Below are 24575 nucleotides of genomic sequence, written 5' to 3'. Positions count from 1 at the left end.
TTCATACTTGCATGTACTTAGAAAATGACAACATTTCTATATTGGAAATGAGAAAGTAGGATATAAAAGTATCAACTTATTTACTGTAATATATTATCTCAATAGCGGATTTGGGACTCTTCTCTCTTGAGTGCTAATTATGTGCTAGAGATTTCCTTTGCCTCAGCAAATGTTTGAGTGTCTGCGGTATCATTGGTGCTAGGCATTTTCTAGTGAAGAAGGCAAAAATGTAAGATTCCTCTGTCCATGTAGTATGCTGTGAAGTTCTGTGAATAGAGAATAAAAAGAGTCCTTGAATTTGAATTATGATTTCATGCCGTCTGTTAGATAATATAATAGCAATGTGATACTGATTAACATAGTCTTTATGACTTAATTCTTATTCTTTAAAACAGTGCTTCACAGAGTTGTTATTAAAGTCAAGTGAAATAATGAATGCTAAATGTTTTGAAATTGTAAAATAATACAGATAGTGGTGTTGTGGCTGGTCACAGGTGGTAGTGGTTGAAGACTATATGATCAACCAGGAGGGAGAGATTATGAATTGGAGGATAGGTAAATATAAATTGAAGGGACAGAAGAAGCAGAAACACATACATTATATATATGGAACATATATGTATAGATATAATGTATATGTGCATATGTATATATGATTTAAAATTATTGAGGCTGGGCTCAGTGGCTCATGCCTGTAATCTCAGCACTTTGGGAGGCTGAGGTGGGTGGATCACTTGAGGTCAGGAGTTTGAGACCAGCCTGCACAATATAATGAAACCCCATCTCTACCAAAAAATACAAAAAAAAAAAAAAAAAAAAAATCCAAATTATTTGTTCTACCTTCAAAATCTCCCAAATATTGATTTCTATCTCACTGCTGCTAGACTGTCCAAGCCTTTTTTTTTTTTTTAAATGAGACGAAGTTTTGCTCTTGTTGCCCAGGTTGGAGTGCAATGGTGTGATCTTGGCTTACTGCAACCTCTACCTCCTGGTTCAAGTGATTTTTCTGCTTCAGCCTCACAAGTAGAAGGGATTACAGGCATGCACCACCACATGTGGCTGATTTTTTTTTTGGAGACAGTCTTGCTGGACTGTATATCCCTCAGGCTGGAGTGTAGTGATGCTATCTCGGTTCACTGCAACCTCTGCTTCCCAGTTCAAGTGATTCTCATGCCTCAGTCTCCTGAGTAACAGGTGCCTGCCACCACTCCCAGCTAATTTTTGTATTTTTGGTAGAGATGGGGTTTTGTCATCTTGCCCAGGCTGGTTTCGACCTCCTGACCTCAGGTGATCTGCTCACCTTGGCCTCCCAAAGTGCTGGGATTATAGGTGTGAGCCATCATGCCCAGACCAGCTAATTTTGTATTTTTAGTAGAGGCAGGGTTTCACTGTGTTGGTCAGGGAGGTCTCGAACTCCTGGCCTCAGGTGATCACGCCTGTAATCCCAGCAGTTTGGGAGGCCTAGTGGGAGGCTGAGGCATGTGGATCACCTGAGGTCAGGAGTTCGAGCCTACCCGGCCAACATGGGGAAACCCTGTCTCTACTAAAAATACAAAAGTTAGCTGAATGTGGTGGCAAGTGCCTGTAATCCCAATTACTGGGAGGCTGAGGTGGGAGAACCACTTGAACTCAGGAGGCAGAGGTTGCAGTGAGTTGAGATCCTGCCACTGCACTTCAGCCTAGGTGACAGAGCGAGACTCCATCTCAATTAAAAAAAAAAAAAAGAAGCTATTTTATGTACCTAGACTTAAATAATTTGTTATATGAGCTTTTTGTCTGCTAGATTCAAGACTGGCTTTGCGTTTGCTATTAGCAATTTTTTTTTTTTTTTTCTGAGACAAGGTCTTGCTGTGTCACCCAGGCTAGAGTGCGGTCTGTGATGATGGCTCACTGCAGTCTTGACCTCCTGGGCTCAAGCAATCTTCCTTCCTTAGCCTCCTGGGTAGCTGGCAGTACAGGTGCATACCACCATGGTTTGCTAATTTTTGTGTTTTTGGTAGAGATGGGGTTTTGCCATGTTGCCTAGACTGGTCTCGAACTCTTAGGTTCAAGTGATCTGCCTGCCTTGGCCTCCAAGTGCTGGGGTTACAGGTGTGAGCCACTGTGCCAGGCTGCTGTTTTTTTTGAGACAGAGTCTCTCTTTGTTACCCAGGCTGAAGTGCCGTGGTGTGACCTTGGCTTACTGCAACCTCTGCATCCTCACCCAGTTCAAGTGATTGTCGTGGCTCAGCTTCCCAAGTAGCCGGAATTACAGGTGCTTGGCTACCATGCCTAGCTAAGTTTTGTATTTTTAGTAGAGGCGGGGTTTTGCCATGTTGCTAGGCTGGTCTTGAACTTTTGACCTCAAATGATTTGCCTGCCTCAACTGTCCAAAGTGCTTGAATTACAGGTGTGAACCTCCTCGCCTGGCCTTGCTCTTAGCTTTTTGAAGGGACTGCCTGATAATGACTTGTTTGCTGTGACTCTTGCCTTTTAAAAATTCTCCCCAATTTTGAAGTGTGGAGTCAAAAGGCATGTAACCTAGGTAATCTTTCCTCTCAGGTTTGAAGAAACAAAATACATTTAAGTTTTAAGGAGTGGTTTTGAAGTCCATGAGTGAACAGAATTTAAGAATTCTAATTATCAGAAAGGCCATGGTAGTTCATTTGTAGTTTATCTTTATTTGAGGAGGGAGCTAATTCAGATAAATGTCCACAGAGCTTTAATTATTTTTGGTGTTATAAACTTTATCTGTGTGATCCTGTTTTGGTACTGTGTAAGAAAATCATGCCACAGATCCTTTGCAAGGACCTTATTTACTAAAGCTCTTAGAAGGATGCTAAACTTGAGGCTATTACAGGCGAGTATCCTCAGGAGAGTGATGAAATTGTTTCTGGAACACTGGCTAGATTGAAAAATGCACTCACCTGAGCTGGGTGCTTTAATTTTTTTCCTTTTAACTTGACTGGTAGTTTCACGTTTTTCACATGAATTATTCTTGTGTCTATCTCTGGTTGAAATGAGTTCCTTTTCTAGGAACAAATGGAAATGGTGAAAGTGAATGCAAATGTTTTCACTTTAGTCCTATTAAGTACTTCTGAGTACTTAATTTGCCGAGAGGACAGTAGTCTGTTTGAGGATAGCACTGTATGCCATGGTAGGTCACACTGCTTATCTTTTATCTGTCTAGGTGATTGAGACCTGTATTTTGTACGGTTTGACATAGCAGTAGCACAAGGCAGGTGCCTGAGTAAAAATTAAAATTTAGGAGTTACTTACATGTCTATTATGAAGGCTCATGTTTTGTATTAGGTAAGGTCTCTGCCTAATGTATCCTATGTTATTTACAGTATGCATATGTATGCATAGTGGTTAAGAGTGTCAGCTACTACTGACTAGTACTGTGACCTTGGGAACTTTAAAATGGACTTTTATATAGACACTTTTCTTGTTTTGAAAAGAAGGTAATACCAACTTTCTGGGGATGGGATGAGAGGACTAAATGAGATGAATTCTAAAGAAACTGCTGGCCTGTAATCCCAGCACTTTGGGAGGCAAAGGTGGGTGAATCACCTAAGGTCAGGAGTTCGAGACCAGCCTGGCCAACTTGGTGAAACCCTGTCTCTACTAAAAATACAAAAATTAGGTGGGCCTGTAATCTCAGCTACTTGGGAGGCTGAGGCAGGAGAATTGCTTGAACTGGGATGTGGAGGTTACAGTGAGCCGAGATGATGCCATTGTACTCCAGCCTGGGTGACAAGAGTGAAATTCTGTCTCAAAAAAAAAAAAAAAGAAAAGAAAAGAAAAGAAACTGCCTAAGCTGAGTGCCATGGCTCACTCCTGTAATCCCAGGAGGTCAAGGTAGATCACTTGAGTTCAGGAGTTTGAGACCAGCCTAGGCAACATGGTGAAACCCCATCTCTCCAAAAAAATATAAAAACTACCTGAGTGTGGTGGTATGCGCCTGTAGTCCCACCTACTTGGGCTGAGACAGGAAGATTGCTTGAGCCCAGTAGGTGGAGGTTGCAGTGAGCCAAGATCATACCACTGCACTCAAGCCTGGGCAACAGAGTGAGACCCTGTCTTAAAAAAGTGTTCTGTCTGTGTGGTTCATAGGATTAGGCTCATTTAAAAAATTGGTTGAAACTTGTTTCCTGCTCTTGGGATGATTGGTCTTCAGCCTAACTCAGTTTTGGTGAGTGGGGGGGTTGTGGGTTGGGTTGGGGGAAGCTGGGCACGGTGGCTGACAGCTGTAATCTCAGCACTTTGGGAGGCCAAGGCAGGTGGATCACCTGAGGTCAGGAGTTCGAGACTAGCCTGACCAACATGGAGAAACCCCTTCTCTACTAAAAATAAAAAATTAGCCTGGCGAGGTGGCGTATGCCTGTAATCCTAGCTACTCAGGAGGCTGAGGCAGGAGAATTGCTTGAACCCAGGAGGTGAGGTTGCGGCGAGCTGAGATTGCCTCATTGCACTCCAGCCTGGGCAACAAGAGTGAAGCTCCCTCTCAAAAAAAACCTGCCCAAAACAGTTTAGGTATTCAGGAAACGGTAAAATGGAGTCAGACTAAAAAGATTTAAAATTGTTTTGAATTTATGCACACTGTACAAATTAGAAAAAGTGTACTACAAGAGGTTTAGGTAAAAGTCACCCCTTTAATCCTGTTGCTCAGCAGTGGTTGCCCTCTGAGAAGTCTGTTGTTAGTTACTTATGTATTTTAGAGTTAAACGTAAAAACACGTACTTTTGCTTTCTAATACAAGTTATAGCATCATATCTACTTTGCTCTACAGTCTTTTTTTACTTAAGGAACTTAGAAAGTTATTCCATATTAGTATGTGTAAAGTTACCTTGTTTTTTTTACTGACTGCATGGTAGTCTGACTGGATCTCTATTGATGTACATTTGGCTGTTTCTTGTTTTTGTTTCTTTTGTGCTATTATGAGTATTGCTAGTGAATAGTTCCTGTAAGTAAAAGGCAAATTCCTGTAAGTGAATTTCTGAGTGTAATTTGGGGAGGTATACCAATGTAAATTTCTAGTACTAATGAGGTATCAGATTTTTTTCTTTGGCATTTTGCCTTTTGTTAAAAAAATATTTTTTAACTTATGGATGCATAATAGTCACACATATTTAAGGAGCACATCTGATTTCGATACAGACATACAGTTTGTAATGATCAAATCAGGGTAATTGGCATATCACCTCAAGCATTCATAATTTTTTATATTAGGAACATTTCAACTCTGTTGTTTTAATCTGGAATATATAATTATTGTTAATTGTAGTTGCCCTGTTGTGCCACTAAATACTAGGTCTTATTCCTTCTATGTAACTGTATTTTTGTACCCACTTTGTCTCTCCAACCTTACCACTCCCCAGCCTCTGGTAACTATCATTCTACTCTGTCTCTGTGAGTTCAGTGTTGCTTTTTTTTTTTTTTTTTTTAACCTCCTACATATGAGAATGTGGCAGTATTTGTTTTTCTGTGCCTGGTTTATTTAACATAATGTCCTATGGTTCCATCCTTGTTGTTGGAAGTGACAGGATTTCATTCTTTTTTTTTATGACTGAATGATAATCTATTGCCATATACATACCATGTTTTCATTGTCCATTCATTCGTTGATTGACAGTAAGGTTGACTCTATATTTTGGCTGTTGTGAATATTACTTGCTGGATTATATGGTAGTTCTGTTTTTAGGATTTGAAGATTTTTTTTTGGTGGGGGGGGATGAGAATGAAAATTTAAAGATCCATTTCTTTGAACTTTATTTGTATCCTTTGCCTATTTTTCTAGTGAGTTCTTTTTTTCTTTTTGAGACAGGGTCTGTTGCCCAGGCTAGAGTGCAGTGACACAGCCACAGCTCACTGACCTTCCGGGCTCAAGCGATCCTCCCACCTCAGCCTCTTGAGCAGCTGGGATTATAAGCACATGCCACCATGCCTGGCTAATTTCTTGTATATTTTATGGAGATGGGGTCTTTTTATGTTGCCCAGGCTGGTCTCCAACTTTTGGGCATGAATGATCTTTCTGCTTTGGCTTCCCAAAGTGGACCACATCTGGCCTAGAAAATTGATTAATTAATTAATTTTTATTTATTTATTGACAGCATTTTGATCTTTGTTTCCCAGGGTAGAGTGCAGTGGCACGGTTTTGGCTCACTACAACCTCTGCCTCCTGAGTTCAAGCAGTTCTCCTGCCTCATCATCCCAAGTAGCTGGGATTACAGGCACACACCACCACACCTGGCAAATTTTTTTTTGTAGTAGAGACGGGGTTTCATAATGCTGAGCAGACCGGTCACAAACTCCTGACCTCAGGTGATTCACCTGCCTTGGCCTTCCAAAGGTGCTGGAATTAAAGGCGTGAGTCACCATGCCCAGCAGAAATTTTATTCTTAACATTTTGTTTAATGATTTTTTAATTCTAGGAAGTTGATTAGCCTTGGACATGCAAATTATAAAGCCTATTTTGTTGTTGTTACTGAAGCTACAGTTTTAAAACTGAATTTTTTACCATAATGTAGATGAAAAAAGACTGGAGTAAGATGTATTTGCTTGTATTTGAATTGAAGCTCATTAGGAGCTAGCTGTGATGACTTAGCCATAACCAGTTTAAGCCCAAAGGTTTTTTATTTGTGAAATGAATATTAAAATAAGTTTTTCAGCTGTGCATGGTGGCGCACGCCTGTAATCCCAGCACTTTGGGAGGCCGAGGTGGGCAGATCACCTGAGGTCAGGAGTTTGAGACACTCCTGGCCAATGTGGTGTAAACCCCATCTCTACTAAAAATACAAAAATTAGTTGAGTGTGGTGGTACACACTTGTACTCCCAGTTACTTGGGAGGCTGAGGCAGAAGAATCTCTTGAACCAGGGAAGGAAGAGGTTGCAGTGAGCTGAGATTGTACCATTGTACTTCAGCTTGGGTGACAGAGCAAAACTGTCCCCCCCCCCCCAAGAAAAAAGGCTTTTCTTGGCAAGGGTTGAGATATGTAAAAGTCAATATGACATCTGCACATAAGCTCTCAGTATTTCCTTTTCCTTCTATATGATGGTTACTTTTTGTCAGCATTTTCTATCTCTGCCTATCCACTTTTGTTTTCAAAGTCAAGATTTATTTTTTTATTTACATAATTTTTTTTTAGAGCTAAGGGCTCCCTGCTTGCCCAGGCTGGTCTCAGACTCCTGGCCTCAAGTGATCCTCCTGTCTTGACCTTCCCGAAAGTGCTGGGATTACAAGTGTAAGCCACCATGCCTGGCCTCAAAGAGTCAAGATTTCTTTAGATTGTTCTTTACTGATGTGGAGTTTCAACAGAAAGCAAACAGTTACAAAATTAATTTGTTATCAGATTCATAGTAGAGCAAACTTAATCTTGTGGATTTCACGTTTTGATAATTTCAGGATAAGCATTACCTTAGTGCACCTTTGCTTTTCTACCTATTTTGTGTTGTATAGCATCCGATGCTATACATGACAACCACTGAACAAATTTGCCTTCATGGTGCTAAAAGGACTAGGATTTTAACAAAATTATCATAATCATTCTTTTTTTATTTTTGGCGATAGGGTCACACTCTGTCCAGGCTGCAGTGGTGCAGTGGAACAGTCAGAGATCACTGCAACCTTGATTTGCCAGGCTCAAGCCATTCTCCTGCCTCAGCCCCCCAAGTAGCTGGGACCACAGGCGTGTGCCACCATGCCTGGCTAATTGTTTTGAATTTTATTATTTTATATATATTTTTGAGACGGAGTCTCGCTCTGTTGCCCAGGCTGGAGTGCAGTGGCGCGATCTTGGCTCACTGCAACCTCTGCTTCCTGGGTTCATGCGATTCTCCTGCCTCAGCTTCTTGAGTAGCTGGGATTACAGGCATGTACCACCACACCCAGCTAATTTTTGTAGTTTTAGTAAAGGTGGGGTTTCACTGTGTTGGCCTGGCTGGTCTCGAACTCTTGGCCTCAAGTGATTCACCTTGGCCTCAGACTCTTCACAGAGCTGGTATATAGGCGTGACTCACCACACCCTGCCTGTTTTGAATTTTAGTGGAGACAAGATTTCACTATGTTGCCCAGGCTGATCTTGAATTCCTGGCCTCAAGTGAGCCTGGCCATCATCCCCAGTTCATTTTTTTTAAAGTAATTTATATAGTAGCTTTACAGTTTACAAGGCTTCCCTATACATTATCCTCCTCCATTTGAGGAGGAGGAATCATTTTAGAATCGTTTCCATGCTCAGAGCAGGAACTCTTCTGAAGCAGTCCAGTGGGCTTTTTGAAGGTGGTGATGAGGCTTCACAAAATGGTTAAAACAACAACAACAAAAACCACGTCGTTTTGCTGCCTTTTTTTTTTTTTTTTAAAATACAGAGTCTTGCTCTGTCGCCCATGCTGGAGTGCAGTGGCGCCATCTCAGCTCACTGCAGCCTCCGCTTCCCGGGTTCAAGCAGTTTTTCTGCCTATGCTTCCCAAGCAGATGGAATTACAGGTGCCCACCACCATGGCTGGCTAATTTTTTGTATTTTAGTAGAGATGGGGTTTTGCCATGTTGGCCAGGCTGGTCTTGAACTCCTGACCTCAGGTAATCCGCCCATATCAGTCTCCCAAAGTGCTGGGATTGCAAGTAGGAGCCACCATGTCTGGCCTGCTTCAGTTTTTTGCTTTAAAAATTTTTTTTTTTTTTTTGCTTGATGGCTCATTTTTTTCTTCATTTGTAGGCAGGTGTTGTTTTCTTTCTAGAAGTTGTTCTTTGTCCTTGGTTCTGAAGAATACATTTATCTTGCTATTTTTTAAATTGTTTTCTTTTTGTTCATAGTTTTTAAAAATGATCTTTCATTTGCTACTTTTCTTAAAATGTTTGATGATTATTAATATTTAAGAATGAGGCAATAAAAAGTTGTTTGAGAGTTACGTGTATGTGAACAGTGCTTATTGAACAGCTGTTAATGTTGTAGGATCCTGAAAAACCAAGTATCTTTGGGTCCCAGAACCCATATTTGCTCCTTATTTGTGGTTTTGAGAGAATCCACCTTTCCTTTTTGTTTTGGTGGTGTTATGTTTGTGTGTTAGTTTTTATTCATGTAGACTATTGTACATTCAGATTTTTCAGCTACTTTTCAATCCCAGTTCCCACTCTGCTATTCTTTGTATCTGCAGTTTTATAGTCCCAGAACATTTCAGCATTCTAGGGAGCAGATCAGTTTCCCACTGTATTCCACCTCTCACATGTGTTCTAGGCCTTGGCTTTCATTGTCTTATCAGTTATGCTTCCATTTACCTCATTCCAAAAATTTTATGAAGTGGCTCATGGCCTTTTCATTATCACAGTTTTATTCCTTTATTATCCTTTAACTCCACTGTTCTTTTTTTGACTTTTTATTTTTATTTTATTTATTTATTTATTTTTGGAGACAGAGTTTCACTCTTGTTACCCAGGCTGGAGTGCAATGGCGTGATCTCGGCTCACTGCAACCTCCGCCTCCCGGGTGCAGGCAGTTCTCCTGCCTCAACCTCCTGAGTAGCTGGGATTACAGGCATGTGCCACCATGCCCAGCTAATTTTTTGTATTTTTAGTAGAGACGGGGTTTCACCATGTTGACCAGGATGGTCTCGATCTCTTGACCTCGTGATCCACCCGCCTCGGCCTCCCAAAGTGCTGGGATTACAGGCTTGAGCCACTGCGCCCAGCCTTGACTTTTTAAAAATTAACATTAATTAATACTTTTTTGCCTTTTTTTTTTTTTTTTTTTTTTGAGACGGAGTTTTCCTGTTGTTGCCCAGACTGGAGTGCAATGGCACGATCTCGGCTCACCACAACCTCCGCCTCCTGGGTTCAAGCAATTTTCCTGCCTCAGCCTCCTGAGTAGCTGGGACTACAGGCATGCGCCATCATGCCCAGCTAATTTTTGTATTTTTAGTAGAGACGAGGTTTCACCTTGTTGACCACGATGGTCTCGATCTCTTGACCTCGTGATCCACCTGCCTCGGCCTCCCAAAGTGCTGGGATTATAGGCGTGAGCCACTGCGCCCGGCAATACTTTTTTGCCTTTTTAATACGATCTTTCAAGTCAGGATGCCATCATGAACTTGAAATCCTATTATATTTGTAATAAATACTAATGAACAGAATAAGCAAGTTTAGTATCTTGTGTAAATTGAGTATTTTTTTATTTCCATTGTGGTAGTAATCATCATAGTTTGCTTAGCTTTCTGTAGTTCTTTACAGATATTTATTAGGCCAGGCACAGTGGCTCACACCTGTAATCCCAACACTTTGGAAGGCCGATGAGGCAGATTGCTTGAGGTCAGGAGTTCGAGAGCAGCCTGGCCAACATGGTGAAATCTCATCTCTACTAAAAATACAGAAATTAGCCAGGTGTGGTAGCCCGTGCCTGTAATCACAGCTACTCGGGAGGCTGAGGCAGGAGAATTGCTTGAACTTGGGAGGCGGAGGTTGCAGTGAGCTGAGGTTGTGCCATTGCACTTTATCCTGGGTGACAGCAAGACTCCATCTCAAAGTACATAAATAAACATTAATAATTATATAACTCTTTTTGGTACTCCAAATGTTAGTTGCTTCACATTTTGGTTTTTATCCAGTCATCAATGTATTGTTTGACTTTGCAGTTCTGACAATCTTATGCTTAAGGTATTTGTTTCCTTAGGTAATAGGCATCTGTTAAACGGGAAAAATCTTACTTTATCTCATGATGATAAAGTGGGATTTGATATGAATTGATCATGATTTGGACTCCAACAAACATTTCTCAAACAAAATGAGCGTACATTTACAGTGGCAGGGTACATTCAGTACAATTGTTTTCTGTGTTTTTTCAGAATACTATATCAATTCCACAGTGTTTATCTTCTTTTAACATATAGAATACTCCTATGTAACCATACTGCTTCCTGTGTTGTAGATACAACAAAACTCAGCCGTGTCATAGTATTTATTTGGTTTCTGACTTTTTCTTTTTTTTTTTTTTTTTTTTTTTTAACAGTTTTATTTATAGTTTTATGTTACTAGTGTTAGAACTAGGGCTAGACATTGGGATATGTGAATATTAGGGATGGGCAGAACCTGATGAAACTGAGGAGGAGTAGCCGTAGGGATATAGGGGAAACCAGTAATGTGGTACATTGGGTTAGCTCTGGAAAGGAAAGTGGCCGTAGGTGAACTGAATGAGATAAGAATTTAAAGCTGATACTTTCCCTTCATTTTACACATTGCTATCAGATTTGTTTTCTGAAAGCATACTTCCAGAGATGTATTGTAACTTTAAAACTCCTAAATACTTCCCTTGCCTGCTGCATTAAGTTCTGATTTCTCATACTGCTGTGTGCTGTTCAAGACCCCGTACTGTCCCCATACTACTTTCTCTACTTGAATGTAGATATACCTGGATTGTATTATTAAGTGGTGTTTGGTTGACATTTGTTCCTGGCTTGATGATACATATGAGAGTTTAGTGACTAGACCTAGTGGTTCTAGATGTATTTGTAACAGAATGATATTTTTTTTGGAATTCCTGACTTCAAGTGATCTACCCGCCTCTGCCTCCCAAAGTGCTAGGATTGCAGGCGTGAGCAACTGAGCCAGGCCCTTACTTGAAATTCTTAAGACAAAGTGACTGTTTGTTGCCTGCCTGCCTGCCTTCCTGCCTTTCTCCCGTCCTCTTTGCCTCCCTTCCTCCTCTGTTTCGTCTCCTTTCCTTCCCTTTCCTTTTTCTTCTTTTTTTCATTTTAGAATTATCCTGCTGGCCAAGGCATGGATGCAGGCAGGGAGAAACAGTGATAAAAATTCCATGTTCGTTCTTTGTTAGTGCTTGAGAAGGTAATTTCATTTTCTGTTTAATTAACAAAATATAAAGCATTGTAGTTTTTGTGTCTTGAGCAAATAAGTTTGATTTTTTTTTCATTAGTTCCGTTCTGTCACCCAGGCTAGAGTGCAATGGCGTAATCTTGGCTCACTGCAACCTCCGCCTCCTGGGTTCATGCAATTCTCCTGCCTCAGACTCCTGAGTAGCTGGGATTACTGGTGAGCGCCACCATGCCTGGCTACTTTTCTGTATCTTTAGTAGAAATGGGGTTTCACCATGTTGGCCAGACTGATCTAGAACTCCTGACCTCGTGACGTGCCTGCATTGGCCTCCCAGAGTGCTGGGATTACAGGTGTCAGCCACTGTGCTCTGCCTTCATTTTTGTATTTTTAGTAGAGACGCAGTTTCACTATTTTGGTCAGGCTGGTCTTGAACTCCTGACCTGCAGTGATCTGCCCACCTTGGCCTTCCAGAGTTGCTGGCATTGCAGGTGTGAGCCACTGTGCCTGGCAGCATTTTTTTTTTAAAGCTCATCTGTTTATATCATTTGAACCCTTGAAGTGATGACTTTTGGTAAATATTTCAGAGAAAATGTTTCTTGTGTCTGCATTTCTAAGAGGATTTGAGGCAGCAACCTTGTATTACATTTACTTGATTTTTTTTTTTTTTTTTTTTTTTTTTTTGTGAGATGTAGTCTCTGTCACCAGGCTGGAGTGCAGTGGGGCTCTTGGCTCACTGCAACCTTCTCCTCCTGGGTTCAAGCAGTTCTTCTGCCCTTAGCCTCCTGCGTAGCTGGGATTACAGGTGTGTGCCACCACGCCTGTAGAAAAGGGGATTTTACCATGTTGGTCAGGCTGGTCTCGAACTCCTGGCTTGAAGTCATTCCCCCCTCTGCCTCAGCCTCCCAAAGTTCTGGGATTACAGGCATGAGCCAACTTGCCTGGCCTACATATTTGTTAACTCTATTAGATTGTAAGCTGTTAGAGGCAGTACTGCCCTCTCTTGAGCCTTGTATCAAGCCTCCAGTGCTTAGGCCATATTGCTCATATTATTATTAGCTGTTCAATAAATGAGTTGATTTAAATTTTATCCCAATGAGTTCATATTGTTTGCAGTATATTTCCAGACAAAACTTATCAATCTTTAAAACAAAAAGGGAGTTCACAGGCTGATTAGAATACATTTCAGCAATGACTCAGCCTGCTTCAGTGTTGCGAGGAAAGATCAGCTCAATAAGTAGATATTTGTTTACTTTGTGGAGGGTCAAGCTTATTATTATTATTATTTTTTTGTGGTAGTGAAGTTTATGTGAGAGTTAAGTTCATTGTAAGTTTTGAAGTTCAATTATATTTTGTGTTGCATCTTAAATATGTCTCAAAAATTGAGAATATCTTGTTTCCAGAATATAATGCTTTTTTCAGCTTAATTTTTTTTCTTTTTAGGAGGCTGAACATACCATATTTATGTATATGTATGTATGCACTTACACGTATAGCAATTTCATATGGGATAATTTAACAAATAGAATAATTTTTTTAACTTCCTGTTCTGATTTTTATGATAAAAGTATAAGTAAAGCATATAAAGGGTCTGGTGCTGTGGCTCACACCTGTACTTTTCATACTTTAAGAGTCTGAGGTGGGCAGATCACTTGAGGCACGGAGTTCAAGACCTGCCTGGGCAACATGGCAAAACCCTGACTCTATTAAAAATACAAAAAAATTAGCCAGGCATGGTAGTACACACCTGTAATCCCAGCTACTTGGGAGGCTGAGACAAAAGAACTGCTTGAACCTAGGAGGGAGAAGTTGCAGCGACCCAAGATTGCACCACTGTACTCCAGCCTGGGTGAAAGAGCAAGATTCTGAATAAAAAAAAGAAAAAAAAAAAAAAAAAAAAAAAGCATGGAAAGGTCCTGACAACTTAAGAGGTGAACTGAAGAGGATGGGGTCTAACAAATTTCAGATAAGAGGAACATTAAAATGGAAGTTTTTAAATGTTGGGAATTTCTGATAACCTAGATTTCTTAAAAATTTATGAATGCAGTTTCATATTTCAGATAATCTGATCTGTATCTAAGCAGATAGTTTGATAACTAAAAGATAAGACATTGGACCAAAAATCTAAAACATAGGGAAGCAGTAGAATTTTTTACTACCTTTAGAGGCTGTGTTCCTTAGGTGTTTTTTTCTTTTTTAAATAGTAGGGCATTTACCATCCTTATCTGATGACCATAACTTTTAGTATTTATTTGAAGACAGATTTCTATGCAATGTTTAAGTACCATTGAAGCAGAATCAACAAGGGAAGTCTGTAAATCACTTAGCACTCCGTAAATGTCTACTACGTATTAATGAAGTTTTGTTAATTATGTTAAAACAGTGAAGCAGACAGTTCAGTGGAATAAAATGTTTTTAAAAGTTAAAACCTCAAAGAGTTTGCTTTTGTTTTATCTATTCTTTTGGAAACAAGCAATTCAAGGGAACAGAAGGGAACAAATTGCTTCTTCCTTTCCAATTTGGATGCCTTTAAAAAAAACACACAAAAAACGCTGTCTCACTGTGTTCCCCAGGTTGGAGTGCAGTGCTCTTCACAGGTACCATTATAGCACTACAACCTCAAACTGCAGGGCTCTCTCAATCCTCCCGTCCCAGCCTCCCAAGTGTCTGGGACTACAGGTCCTTTGCACTGTGCTGACTCAGGATGCCTTTCATTTCTTTTCTTGCCTAGTTGCTGTGCTTAGAACGTCTACTACAGTGTTGAATAGAGCTTGTGAAAGCAGGCATTCTTGGCTTGTTCCTGATCTTAAGGGGAAAGCTTTCAGTCTTTCACCATTGAGGATGATGTGCTGGGGGGTTTTGTAGTTGCTATTTATCAGGTTGGGCAAGTTTCCTTTTTGTTTGTTGAGTATTTTTATAATGAAATGGTACGGGATTTTGTCTAATGCTTTTTCTACATCAATTAAGATGAGCATTTGGTATTTTTCGTGTTATTAGTGTAGTGTATTACTGATTTTTGTATGTTGAATCACTCTTGCATTCGGGGAAAATACTACTTTGTATGGTATTTGATCCTTTTAATATGTTGCTAGATTTGATTTCCTAGCATTTTATTGAGGATTTTTACTCTGTACTCTGGTCGTATTCCTTAGTTTATTGAGGTTAGAATTCCTTAGCTATTGGTTGATTTGGGGTGATTTTGATGGCCTTTGTGATTTTAAAGCTTAAAATTTTCTGAAATTATAAAGACAGTTTGTTATTCATTCTGATGGCATAAATTTGAGTAAGTTTTTCTTTGAAAACATGGCACAGTTTGGTAGGGTCAGAAATAAAAGAAATAGAAAATATAACTAGAAAATAAAAAATAGGACATTTTCCATGTCTTGTTATATTTTCTATCTATTTGTGTGTTTTTTGTCAAAGTGTATTCTTTTTCAGTCTGAAGAATCTTTTTTTTTAAATTAAAAGTTAGGCATGTGCACTTAAAGATACACACTTAGATTTTATTTTTTTCAGAACCGTCTTTCTCCTGGGGAAATTTTTATTCTCCATGGATGTCATGAACAAATTGTAAATTGGGTGACAGAGAAAAAAAATTAGGATTTTCGTTCCAGCAGTATTTATGTATCTTAAACTCTGTGTCTACATGGGATCTTCAAATAGAATTCAGTAGATTTATTTATTTTTAATTTTTAATTTTTTTTAAGCTAGTCAGATTTAGCAGTGGGTGACAAGTAGAAGATTTTTAATAAGCTGTGGAATCCTGACTCCTGGATTGTTAGTGGGACTGTTGATTTTGCCTTTTTGGGGGTGGAAGGTAGTTGTCTCCTGTATGTACCTGGTGGTTAGATGTGTAAAGGAAATATTTAATACATAAATGTTTTATTTCTAAAGTTGTTTGTATTAGTTTTAGTTGTTTGTATTAGGGCTACCAAAACCAAATACCACAGACTGAATGGCTTAAACAACAAATTAGTTTTCTCAGTTTTGGAGGTTCTAAGTTCAGGATAAGAGGCATCAGCAGAGGATTGGTTGCTTCTGATACCTCTCTCCTTGGCTTGAAAATGACTGCATACTTGCCGGCTCTTCACGTGATCCTTTTATCTGCATGTGTCCGAATTTCTTCCTACGAGGGCACAGTCTGATGGGAATAGAACTCACTATAATTGTCTCATTTGTAATCACTGCTTTAAAAACCTTATCTGCAGATATGCTACATTTGAGGTATTGGGGGTTATGAGTTCAACATACAAATCTTGTTGATTGGGACACAGTTCAAACCATAACATGTACAGGGAAAGGAAGATGAGACAAAATCAGATGGCACAATGCAGTTAAGATGAGTGGTGTGGAACTTGTGAAACTTTAATTTGCCTTTATGTACTTGTGTAAGTGCCACAACAGTTAATATTCCTCTTTTACCTTTTTTCAGAACATGAGTTAACTTCTTTTTTTTTGAGATAGGGTTTTCTCCATCACCCGGGCTGGAGTGCGGTGGTATGAACATAGCTCACTGCAGCCTGGAACTCCTGGGCTCAAGCAATCCACTTCCTTCAGGCTCCCTACTAGCTGGGACTGCAGGCATGGACCACCATACCCAGCTAATTAAAAAAAATTTTTTTTGTAGAGATGGGAGTCTTACTATGTTGCCTACGCTGGCCTTGAACTCCTGGGCTTGCCTCCGACTCTTGGGCTCAAAGATCCCTCCATCTCACCTCCGAAGGTGCTGGGATTACAGGTGTGAGCCTCCATACCAGGCCCATACTTTAGGAACTAGATTTAAATTAAAGTTAATGTAAAGACATTGCAGAAATGAATAGGTGATTTTAGTGATTTGCCTCCAGGGATAATTTTTGTTACATAACTGTTTACTTAATCATTTTGTATAATACCTTTTTGAAAAGTGATCAACTTTAAAAATTTTGGTTAAGTTCTCTGAAGTTTCTTATGAATTTTTATTTGGTACAAGCTTTTCATTCCCACTGAATTACTGAAACTACAATTTTAAGGGTTTTCAACATAAAGTTGTTGGAAAAGTGTATCACAAAGCACCGTTTAGTTTTCATTTTTATTCCACAAGGACTTTGAAATTTAATGCAAATAGGAATAAATAGAACTCTGAATACCTGAATTTTTGTGATGTACAGTATATTTTGGTTAACATACTCTTAAAACTTGTATTTTGTTAATGAGTGTTGTTTTGGAATTTCTCTTAAGGTTTTCAAGTTGTATCAGTTTTTCTCCCTCATCCCATAGGAGCATTTAAACATTTTCACTTCCATTGTCAATTTTACACTAGTTGTATTTACTTTTTATATCTAGTGACAAGATCTTAACATTTCTACATTTCTTTCTTTTCTTTCTTTCTCTTTTTCTTTCTCTCTTTCTCTTTCTTTCTTTTTCTTTTTCTTTTTTTTTTTTGGAGACGGTGTTTTGCTCTTGTTGCCCAGGCTGGGGTGTAGTGGCGGAATCTTGGCTCATTGTAACCTCTGTCTCCCAGGTTCAAATGATTTCCTGCCTCAGCCTCCTGAGTAGCTGGGATTACAGGCACATGCCACCATGCCCAGCTAATTTTTTTTTTTGAATTTTTAGTAGAGACAGGGTTTCACTATGTTGGCCAGGCTGGTCTCCAACTCCTGACCTCAAATGATCTGCCCACTTTGGCCTTCCAAAGTAGTAGATTACAGGCATGCGTGAGCCACTGTGCCCAGCCTGTGTCTTCCTTTTAAAACATAACCACCATACCATTATTACATCTAAAGTGACTGTTCCTTAGAACCATTTAGTAATATCCAGCTTATGTTCAAATTTCATAATTTTCTTTTCTTTTTTATAAGGTTGGCTTGTTCACATAAAGGATTCATATTCATACTAGGTCTGGGATGTATTTAGTTCATCTGCCCACTAAAAGCCACTATTTGTTGTAGAAACCAGCTCATTTAACTTTTAGATTACCCCATGACCTGGATTTGGTGTATTACTTCCCCTAGATGTTTTTTGACTTGTTCCCCATCTTGAATGTCCTGGTAATGAGTAGTTAAATCAGATCGAATTTTGTTTTGGGTAGGCACAAGACTACATCATAGATGGTACTCTGTATTTCATTTTGGGTTATATCAGGAAACACTTGATGTCTAGTCATCTCATTTTTTTTTTTTTTTAATAAAAAGCTATACTGAGGTGTACTTTATGAAAACACCGGTTTTAAGTTTATAATTTGAGGTTTGACAAATGTGTACAGTTGTAATAACCACCACAATCAAGATAATGGTTACCCAGAAAATTCCCTCACTTCTTACAGTCATTCCCCTTCCAAGCTGATCTATTTTCTATCACTATTGTTTTGTCTTTTCTAGATTTTCATTACAAATAGAATCCTATAGTAGTATGATCATTGTAATGTAAAGGCAATAATTTTTGGCCAGGAGCAGGAGGTCTAATTCCTTCCATTTTTATGTGACAGGGACTTGCCATGAGGTGTTGAAGGCTTGTTTCACTGAGTTGGAGAGACTGGACCTAAATGGCGCAGCATGACTTTGCTCCAGCCTGGCTTAATTTCCCTACTCCACCATCATCAACAAAGGTACTCTTTTTGCATCTCTCTTTTTGTCTTTCTGTCTGCTTCTCTATACAAATGTAATTAAGTCACGGAGGAGTAATAATATCTTTGCAGAGAAGTACTTTTTATGGCCAGGTGTGGTGGCTCATGCCTGTAATTCTAGCACTTTGGGAGGCCAAGGCAGGCAGATCATCTGAGGTCAGGAGTTCCAGACCAGCCTGACCAACATGGAAAAATCCCATCTCTACTGAAAATACAAAATTAGCTGGGTATGGTGGCACATGCCTATAATCCCAGCTACTCAGGAGGCCGAGGCAGGAGAATTGCTTGAACCCGGGAGGTGGAGGTTGCGGTGAGCTGAGATTACGCCATTGCACTCCAGCCTGGGCAACAAGAGCAAAACTCCATCTCAAACAAAAACAAAAAAACCCCAACATTTATATTACCATCTAAGTTATTTAATTTGTTGGTTTTATTAAATTTTTTTTTTCTTTTGAGGTGGAGCTTTGCACAATCTCAGCTCACTGCAGCCTACACCTGCTGGGTTCAAGTGATTGATATGCCTCGGCCTCCCTAGTAGCTGGGATTAATAGGTGTGGGCCACCATGCCTGACTGATTTTTGTATATTTGTTAATAGTAGAGGTGAGGCTTTGCTGTGTTGGCTAGGTTGGTCTTGAACTCATGATGTCAAGTGATTTGCCACCATGCCCAGCTCGTTCTATTAGTTAAAAAGGCAGTTTTTTTGTTTGTTTGTTTTTATTATACCATCAGTGTACTAAGCCATTTATTTCAAAGTTGTCTTTGGTAGTAATCAGACTTTCATGGATTTTAGTTTATAACAGTCACATACTTTGAACAGAGCATCTTACCTTTTTCTATACTGTTTTTTACTCTTATATGGATTGCCTTGTTAATAATAACATACATGGTGTACTTCAGTTCGCAAAGTGCTTTGCTGAACATTGACTAATTTGTTCATAATTCCATGAATGTGGTGATTTAGAATTATTCTTAGTTCTTGCTGTACGCATTTTAAATATTGACCTCCTTTATCTATGATGTAAAGTGAAATGATTGAGGTGCAGAGTATAAAAGGTTTGTGCACAGTCACTTTGGGATGAGGGTGATTTATCTGAGTTCTCTGTCTTTCCTCATCTTTCTGTAAAGCTGTTTGCCTCGTGTGGTATCAAACCTGTTAGTCTCCATTAATTCCCACCTGATTGCTCTATTGTTTTCATTAATGCCTGGGGGCTTAAATTGATCTGTGCTGTGATCCACTTTAGTTATGGCAGGAGAGATTTTTGGGCCCAGTCTCCTGAGGTTGGTTCTGACCCTAGTGGGGCTCTTCTTAAGTATCTCTTTGCTAGGTTCATTCAGAACTAGCTGGCCTGTTATTCAACTTACTGCTTTTCATGGAGAGAAGCTACCTGCCTCTTATTTTCTTAATACCAGCATCTCTGTTGTTTTTCAGAGGGCTCTTAGTCTTTGAATAAAGCTAGTTCCTTTGAGAGACTGCTTCTCACTCTTGACAAAATCTTTGAGTCACTACTCCATGCAGTAGGTGACACGACAGCCTGAGTCTTCTTGGTTTGTTAAAGTGCCAAACCTACTGCCTTATTAGATAGCTGGAGCAAGAGCATTGGGGGCCTCAGTGTTCTTGTGCTCATGAACCTGGGGTAGAGCCTTCATTCTATGAGTGGGGTTTGGGTGAAATAAAGGAGCCCTAGATTTCTTGACTGTAGTTATCAGGAATGTAACTTCAGTTGGAATTGGAGAGGGTGAGAAATGTTGGCAGCCTGCCTCTTCTAGTAAGGGGTACCCTTGTTTAGGAGGTTGAGGGGAGGGAAACCTGTCTCCTTGATCACAGCTGCCGAGATTAGATGGGGGAAGGGGTAGTGAGTTGTAGCTCAAGTGCTGGATACTCTTGGAATTGAGTTTTAGTAGTTCTAAACAAGTACAATGGGCAAAAACAAAAAACAAAACACTGTGGCCGGGTGCGGTGGCTCACACCTGTAATCCCAGCACGTTGGGAGGCAGACGCAGGCAGATCACTTGAGGTCATGAATAAAAGACCAGCCTGGCCGACATGGCCAAACCCCATCTTTACTAAAATACAAAAATTAGCCAGATGTGGTGGCCTGTAATCCCAGCTACTCAGGAGACTGAGGCATGAGAATTGCTTGAACCCGGCAGGCCGAGGTTGCAGGGAGCCGAGATTGTACCACTGAAGTCCACGCTGGGTGAAGGGGAGGGAGACTGTCTCAGAGACAAAATAAAACAAAAAACACTAAAAGTCTGAAAATGATTCTAGGGCACATGGCAAAGGAAGAAACATTTATTCAACAAGATCTGAAAACTGTATTTCTGTACTATTTTTTGAATGACTCATGACTAAAACTTCAGGAATAATGTGAACTTTGTAATATCATTATATATTAGGACTCACTAAGGAATGTTCATTTTACTTATATAAATAAAAATAGAATAGTTTTTTACAGATGCATTTACAGACATTCAGGGTGGTTGATTGCAAAGTATTAAAATTGTCTTATTTTTAAGATGTGCTAAGAAATTTTTGAAGCAGATGCTAGAAATGGGCTTTTTTGATAGATTTTATGCCACTAGTGATTTCTTTATTGTACCCGAGCAAGTCAACGAGTGCACCACACTCAGAGATTGAATTATGAGTCCTTTATTATGCCAGCAACCAAGAGGTGGCTGACGCCCAAAATTCTCTTGGCCCCTAAGAAAAAGTTAGGTGGTCTTTCATACCCTAGGGAAGAGGAAACCCAGCTGAAGCAAATTTTTCACAAAAGCAGAATAAGCAAAAAGTCCAAAGATAAACTAGTACATGAGAAATAAAACAGTGCCAGATGCAAGGGGTAAAGTTGTCAAAAGACATGCAACTTACAGATAATGGGGGCTCTGGGCACTCGACAGCACTTGCATTCCCAGGCTCTGTTGGTAACTTGGCCTTTTATCAACAAATGCATTCCTGGAGGTGCCCGGTGTCAGCCTGCCCTAGCTATGTATTATAGCTACATACTTTAGGTGGGAAAATAACTAAAGTGAAGAAGCTAAGATGGAATCTGTCCGGCTCAAGAAGTTAACATAAAGCCTGAACAGCTTTTAGTCTGAGTTAGTTTTAGCTGGCAAAAAAACAGGTTATCACTTTCTTTTTCCTTGGAAATGGAGGTTTGCTCTTGTCGCGCAGGCTGGAGTGCAATGGTGAGATCTCGGCTCACTGCAGCCTCCACCTTCCAGGTGGAAGTGATTGTCCTGCCTTAGCCTTCTGAGTAGCTAAGATTACAGATGCCCACCACCACGCCTAGCTAATTTTTGTATTTTTAGAGAGGAGGTTTCACCATGTTGTCCAGGCTGATCTGGATGGAACTCCTGACCTCAGGTGACCCGACCCGCCTACTTTGGCTTCCAGAAGTGCTGAGATGACAGATGTGAGTTAATAGTCTGATTGCAAAGTGGAAAATAGTGGCATATTCTGATAAAAAGTCATAACTTTCTGATTAAGTCATTTTGTTAGTAGGGGAACTTTATGATGGGCCTGCCTTCCACTACTATCTAGTGTGTAGACGTAAAACACCTACAGGTGGTCAGAGATCCACCTGTGACTGTCTAAATATTTGCCTCTACATAATGAGACAACGAGAATACAAACAGCCAGTATAATAATAACTATTTTCAAAAATAGCATTAATTTTCTTGGGCCAGATATGATGGCTCACACCTATAATCCCAGCACTTTGGGAGGCTGAGGCCGGAATCTCTTGAGGCCAGGAGTTTGAGAGCAGCCAGGGCAATATGGTGAAACCCTGCCTCTCTACAAAAGTAAATAACTAAATAAAATTAATAAAAATAAATGAAAATTTTCACACAGATTGAGCTTATTAAAGATTATCTTTCTTATAAATACTAGTTAACTTATCACTTATGAAATTTTTTTATAGTAATTTATACTTTTGGTTCAGTCATGATGGAAGGTAATTTCTGTAGGTGTTTTGGCTTTTCTAGACTATAAGACCTATGCAAAAGGAAAAAAAAAAAAACACTCCAAAAACTGTTTTTCTTCTCTACTCTCAACACAGAACATATCTGTGACCAAATATTTTGGAGTTCCCCCCCCACCCAAAGCAGTAGCAGACATTACCTGGGTATCCTATATTTATTTCAGTTCTGACTGACACTGTCTGCTTGGCATAGTGTCAGATCCCACAGTCCCACAAAGACTGCCTTCACTTCAGATGCTAATAGCCAGTCCCAGTCACCACTACTTCTCACTGGTTTCAAACCAGGGTTTCTGCAACCACCGCATTGGGTCTGAACAATTTGCTAGGGTGGCTCAAAGAATTCAGGGAAACAACTTTTGCTGGTTTATTATAAAGAATACAGGTGAATAGATTGATATGGTGAGGTATTGGGTGACAGGAGGTGGTGTGTGGATCGTCCTTGCTCTGTCTGGGTGTACCACCCTCCTAGTACATCATGTGTTCAGCAGTTGGTCTGTGGTTGGGGCTGAAAGTTTATACCCTCTGATCCCTTGTTTTTTCCTGTTACTGCTCTATGCTGAGACTATCAGGGGCCCCAGTCTAAGTGACCATTAACATAAACTTGAGTTATCACAGGGACTTGATAACTTGGTTTTAGCTCAAGTGATCTGCCTGCCTCTGCCTCCCAGAGTGCTGGGTTAACAGGTGTGAGCCATGGTGCCTGGCCCAGAAACAATTATAATTTGGAGTATTTTTCCCCAATAAGGACTTAACCAGGTCCCAATGAATTTTGGCCATGTGTTGAAAAGATATATTGAAATGACAAAATTCTTTGATAGAGTAGAATTTTAGGGTTTGAAGATGGATCTTAGCAATCATCGAAACCTTCTTATTTTATGCAGATTTTGGAAGGTTAGCTAACTCAATTGACTGTCTTCACATAGCTGATTAGTGTGAACCTAGATTCGAATCCAGAATGCATCTGCTATTCTGTGATCTTTCCATAGGACTCATTTTGGAACTCTGTAAAATAAGTAAAAATTCATTGACTGTATGTAAAAAAAAAAAAAAAAAAGGGACTTAAGACCAGGTGTGGTGGCTCACACCTGTAATCTCGGCACTTAGGGAGGCCAAGGTGGGTGGATCACCTGAGGTCAGGAGTTCGAGACCAGCCTTGCCAACATGGAGAAACACTGTCTCTACTAAAAATGCAAAATTAGCCAGATGTCGTGGTGTGTGCCTGTAATCCTAGTTACTCGGAAGGCTGAGGCAGGAGAATCACTTGAATCTGGGAGGCTGAGGTTACGGTAAGCTGAGATTGTGCCATTGCACTCCAGCTTGGGCAACAACAAGAGTGAGATTCTGTCTCAAAAAAAAAAAAAAAAATCTGGAAAGATAAATTAAACATTAAAAAAATTGTAAATATTTCTTGTCTTCATTTAAATGTTAACTTGAGGTTAAGATTAGTAATTTTAAAAATTTAAAAAAAAAATAAGAGATAGAGTTTCACTATCTTGCCCAGGCTGGTCTCGAATTCCTGAGCTCAGGAGATCATTCTGCCTTAGCCTCCCAAAGTGTTGAGATTACAGATGTGAGCCATTGAGTCTGACTGATAATTGTTAATGTGCATTGAACTTCTTAGTGCTTTTTGGAACCTGACTCTTAATTTGTATAGTTCTTCATAATGATGGTTTTGATTCTTAGAATTTGGAACTGCCAATTCTAAATTCTGAATTTTTCTAATTGAAAATTATCTTTAGAAAATAGTTGACAATTCCAACTCTTTTTTCTTTTTTTTTGAGATGGAGTCTTGCTCTGTCACGTAGGCTGGAATGCAGGGGCCTGATCCTGGCTCACTGCACCCTCTACCTCCTGGCTTCAAACGACTCTCCTGCCTCAGCCTTCGGAGTAGCTAGGATTTCAGGTGCCTGCCATCACACTCAGCTGATTTTTGTATTTTGTATTTTTGGTAGAGGTGCTGTTTCACCATGTTGGCTGGTCTTGAACTCCTGACCTGAGGTTATTGACCTGCCTCGGCCCCCCAAAGTGCTAGGATTATGGGCATGAGCCATTGTGCCTGGCCCAATTTAAACTCTTAACTAGCAATATTTGAGATTTGTTTCTTTGCCCAGAGTGGTTTTGACAAACACGTACCTTCTAGTGATACTTTTATTATATACCCTCTCATCTTATTCTTTCCTCTTTCAGAATCATTG

The 24575-nt window shown here is 39.8% G+C and overlaps 1 protein-coding gene across 5 annotated transcripts in view; it reads left to right on the top strand.

The window, feature by feature from the left end:
• GPBP1 (GC-rich promoter binding protein 1) overlaps positions 1-24575 on the top strand; it is a 75224-nt gene that overhangs the window by 16220 nt on the left and 34429 nt on the right. For 4 of the 5 annotated variants that reach the window (XM_032280354.1, XM_032280362.1, XM_032280371.1 and 1 more), the window contains exon 3: positions 18259-18378. The exons of the other annotated variant lie outside the window; for it this stretch is intronic. In XM_032280354.1, coding sequence (XP_032136245.1) covers positions 18316-18378 — 63 coding nt within the window. In that variant the 5' untranslated portion in view covers positions 18259-18315. The remainder of the gene's footprint in view (positions 1-18258; positions 18379-24575) is intronic. 5 annotated transcript variants of the gene reach the window in all.

This window comes from Sapajus apella, unplaced genomic scaffold (assembly GCF_009761245.1).
Source record: "Sapajus apella isolate SASKATOON/1434 unplaced genomic scaffold, GSC_monkey_1.0 scaffold1, whole genome shotgun sequence".
Taxonomy (NCBI): Eukaryota; Metazoa; Chordata; class Mammalia; order Primates; family Cebidae; genus Sapajus; species Sapajus apella.
The sequence above is the reverse complement of the archived record's forward strand: the minus strand, read 5'-3'. Positions and strand labels throughout refer to the sequence as shown.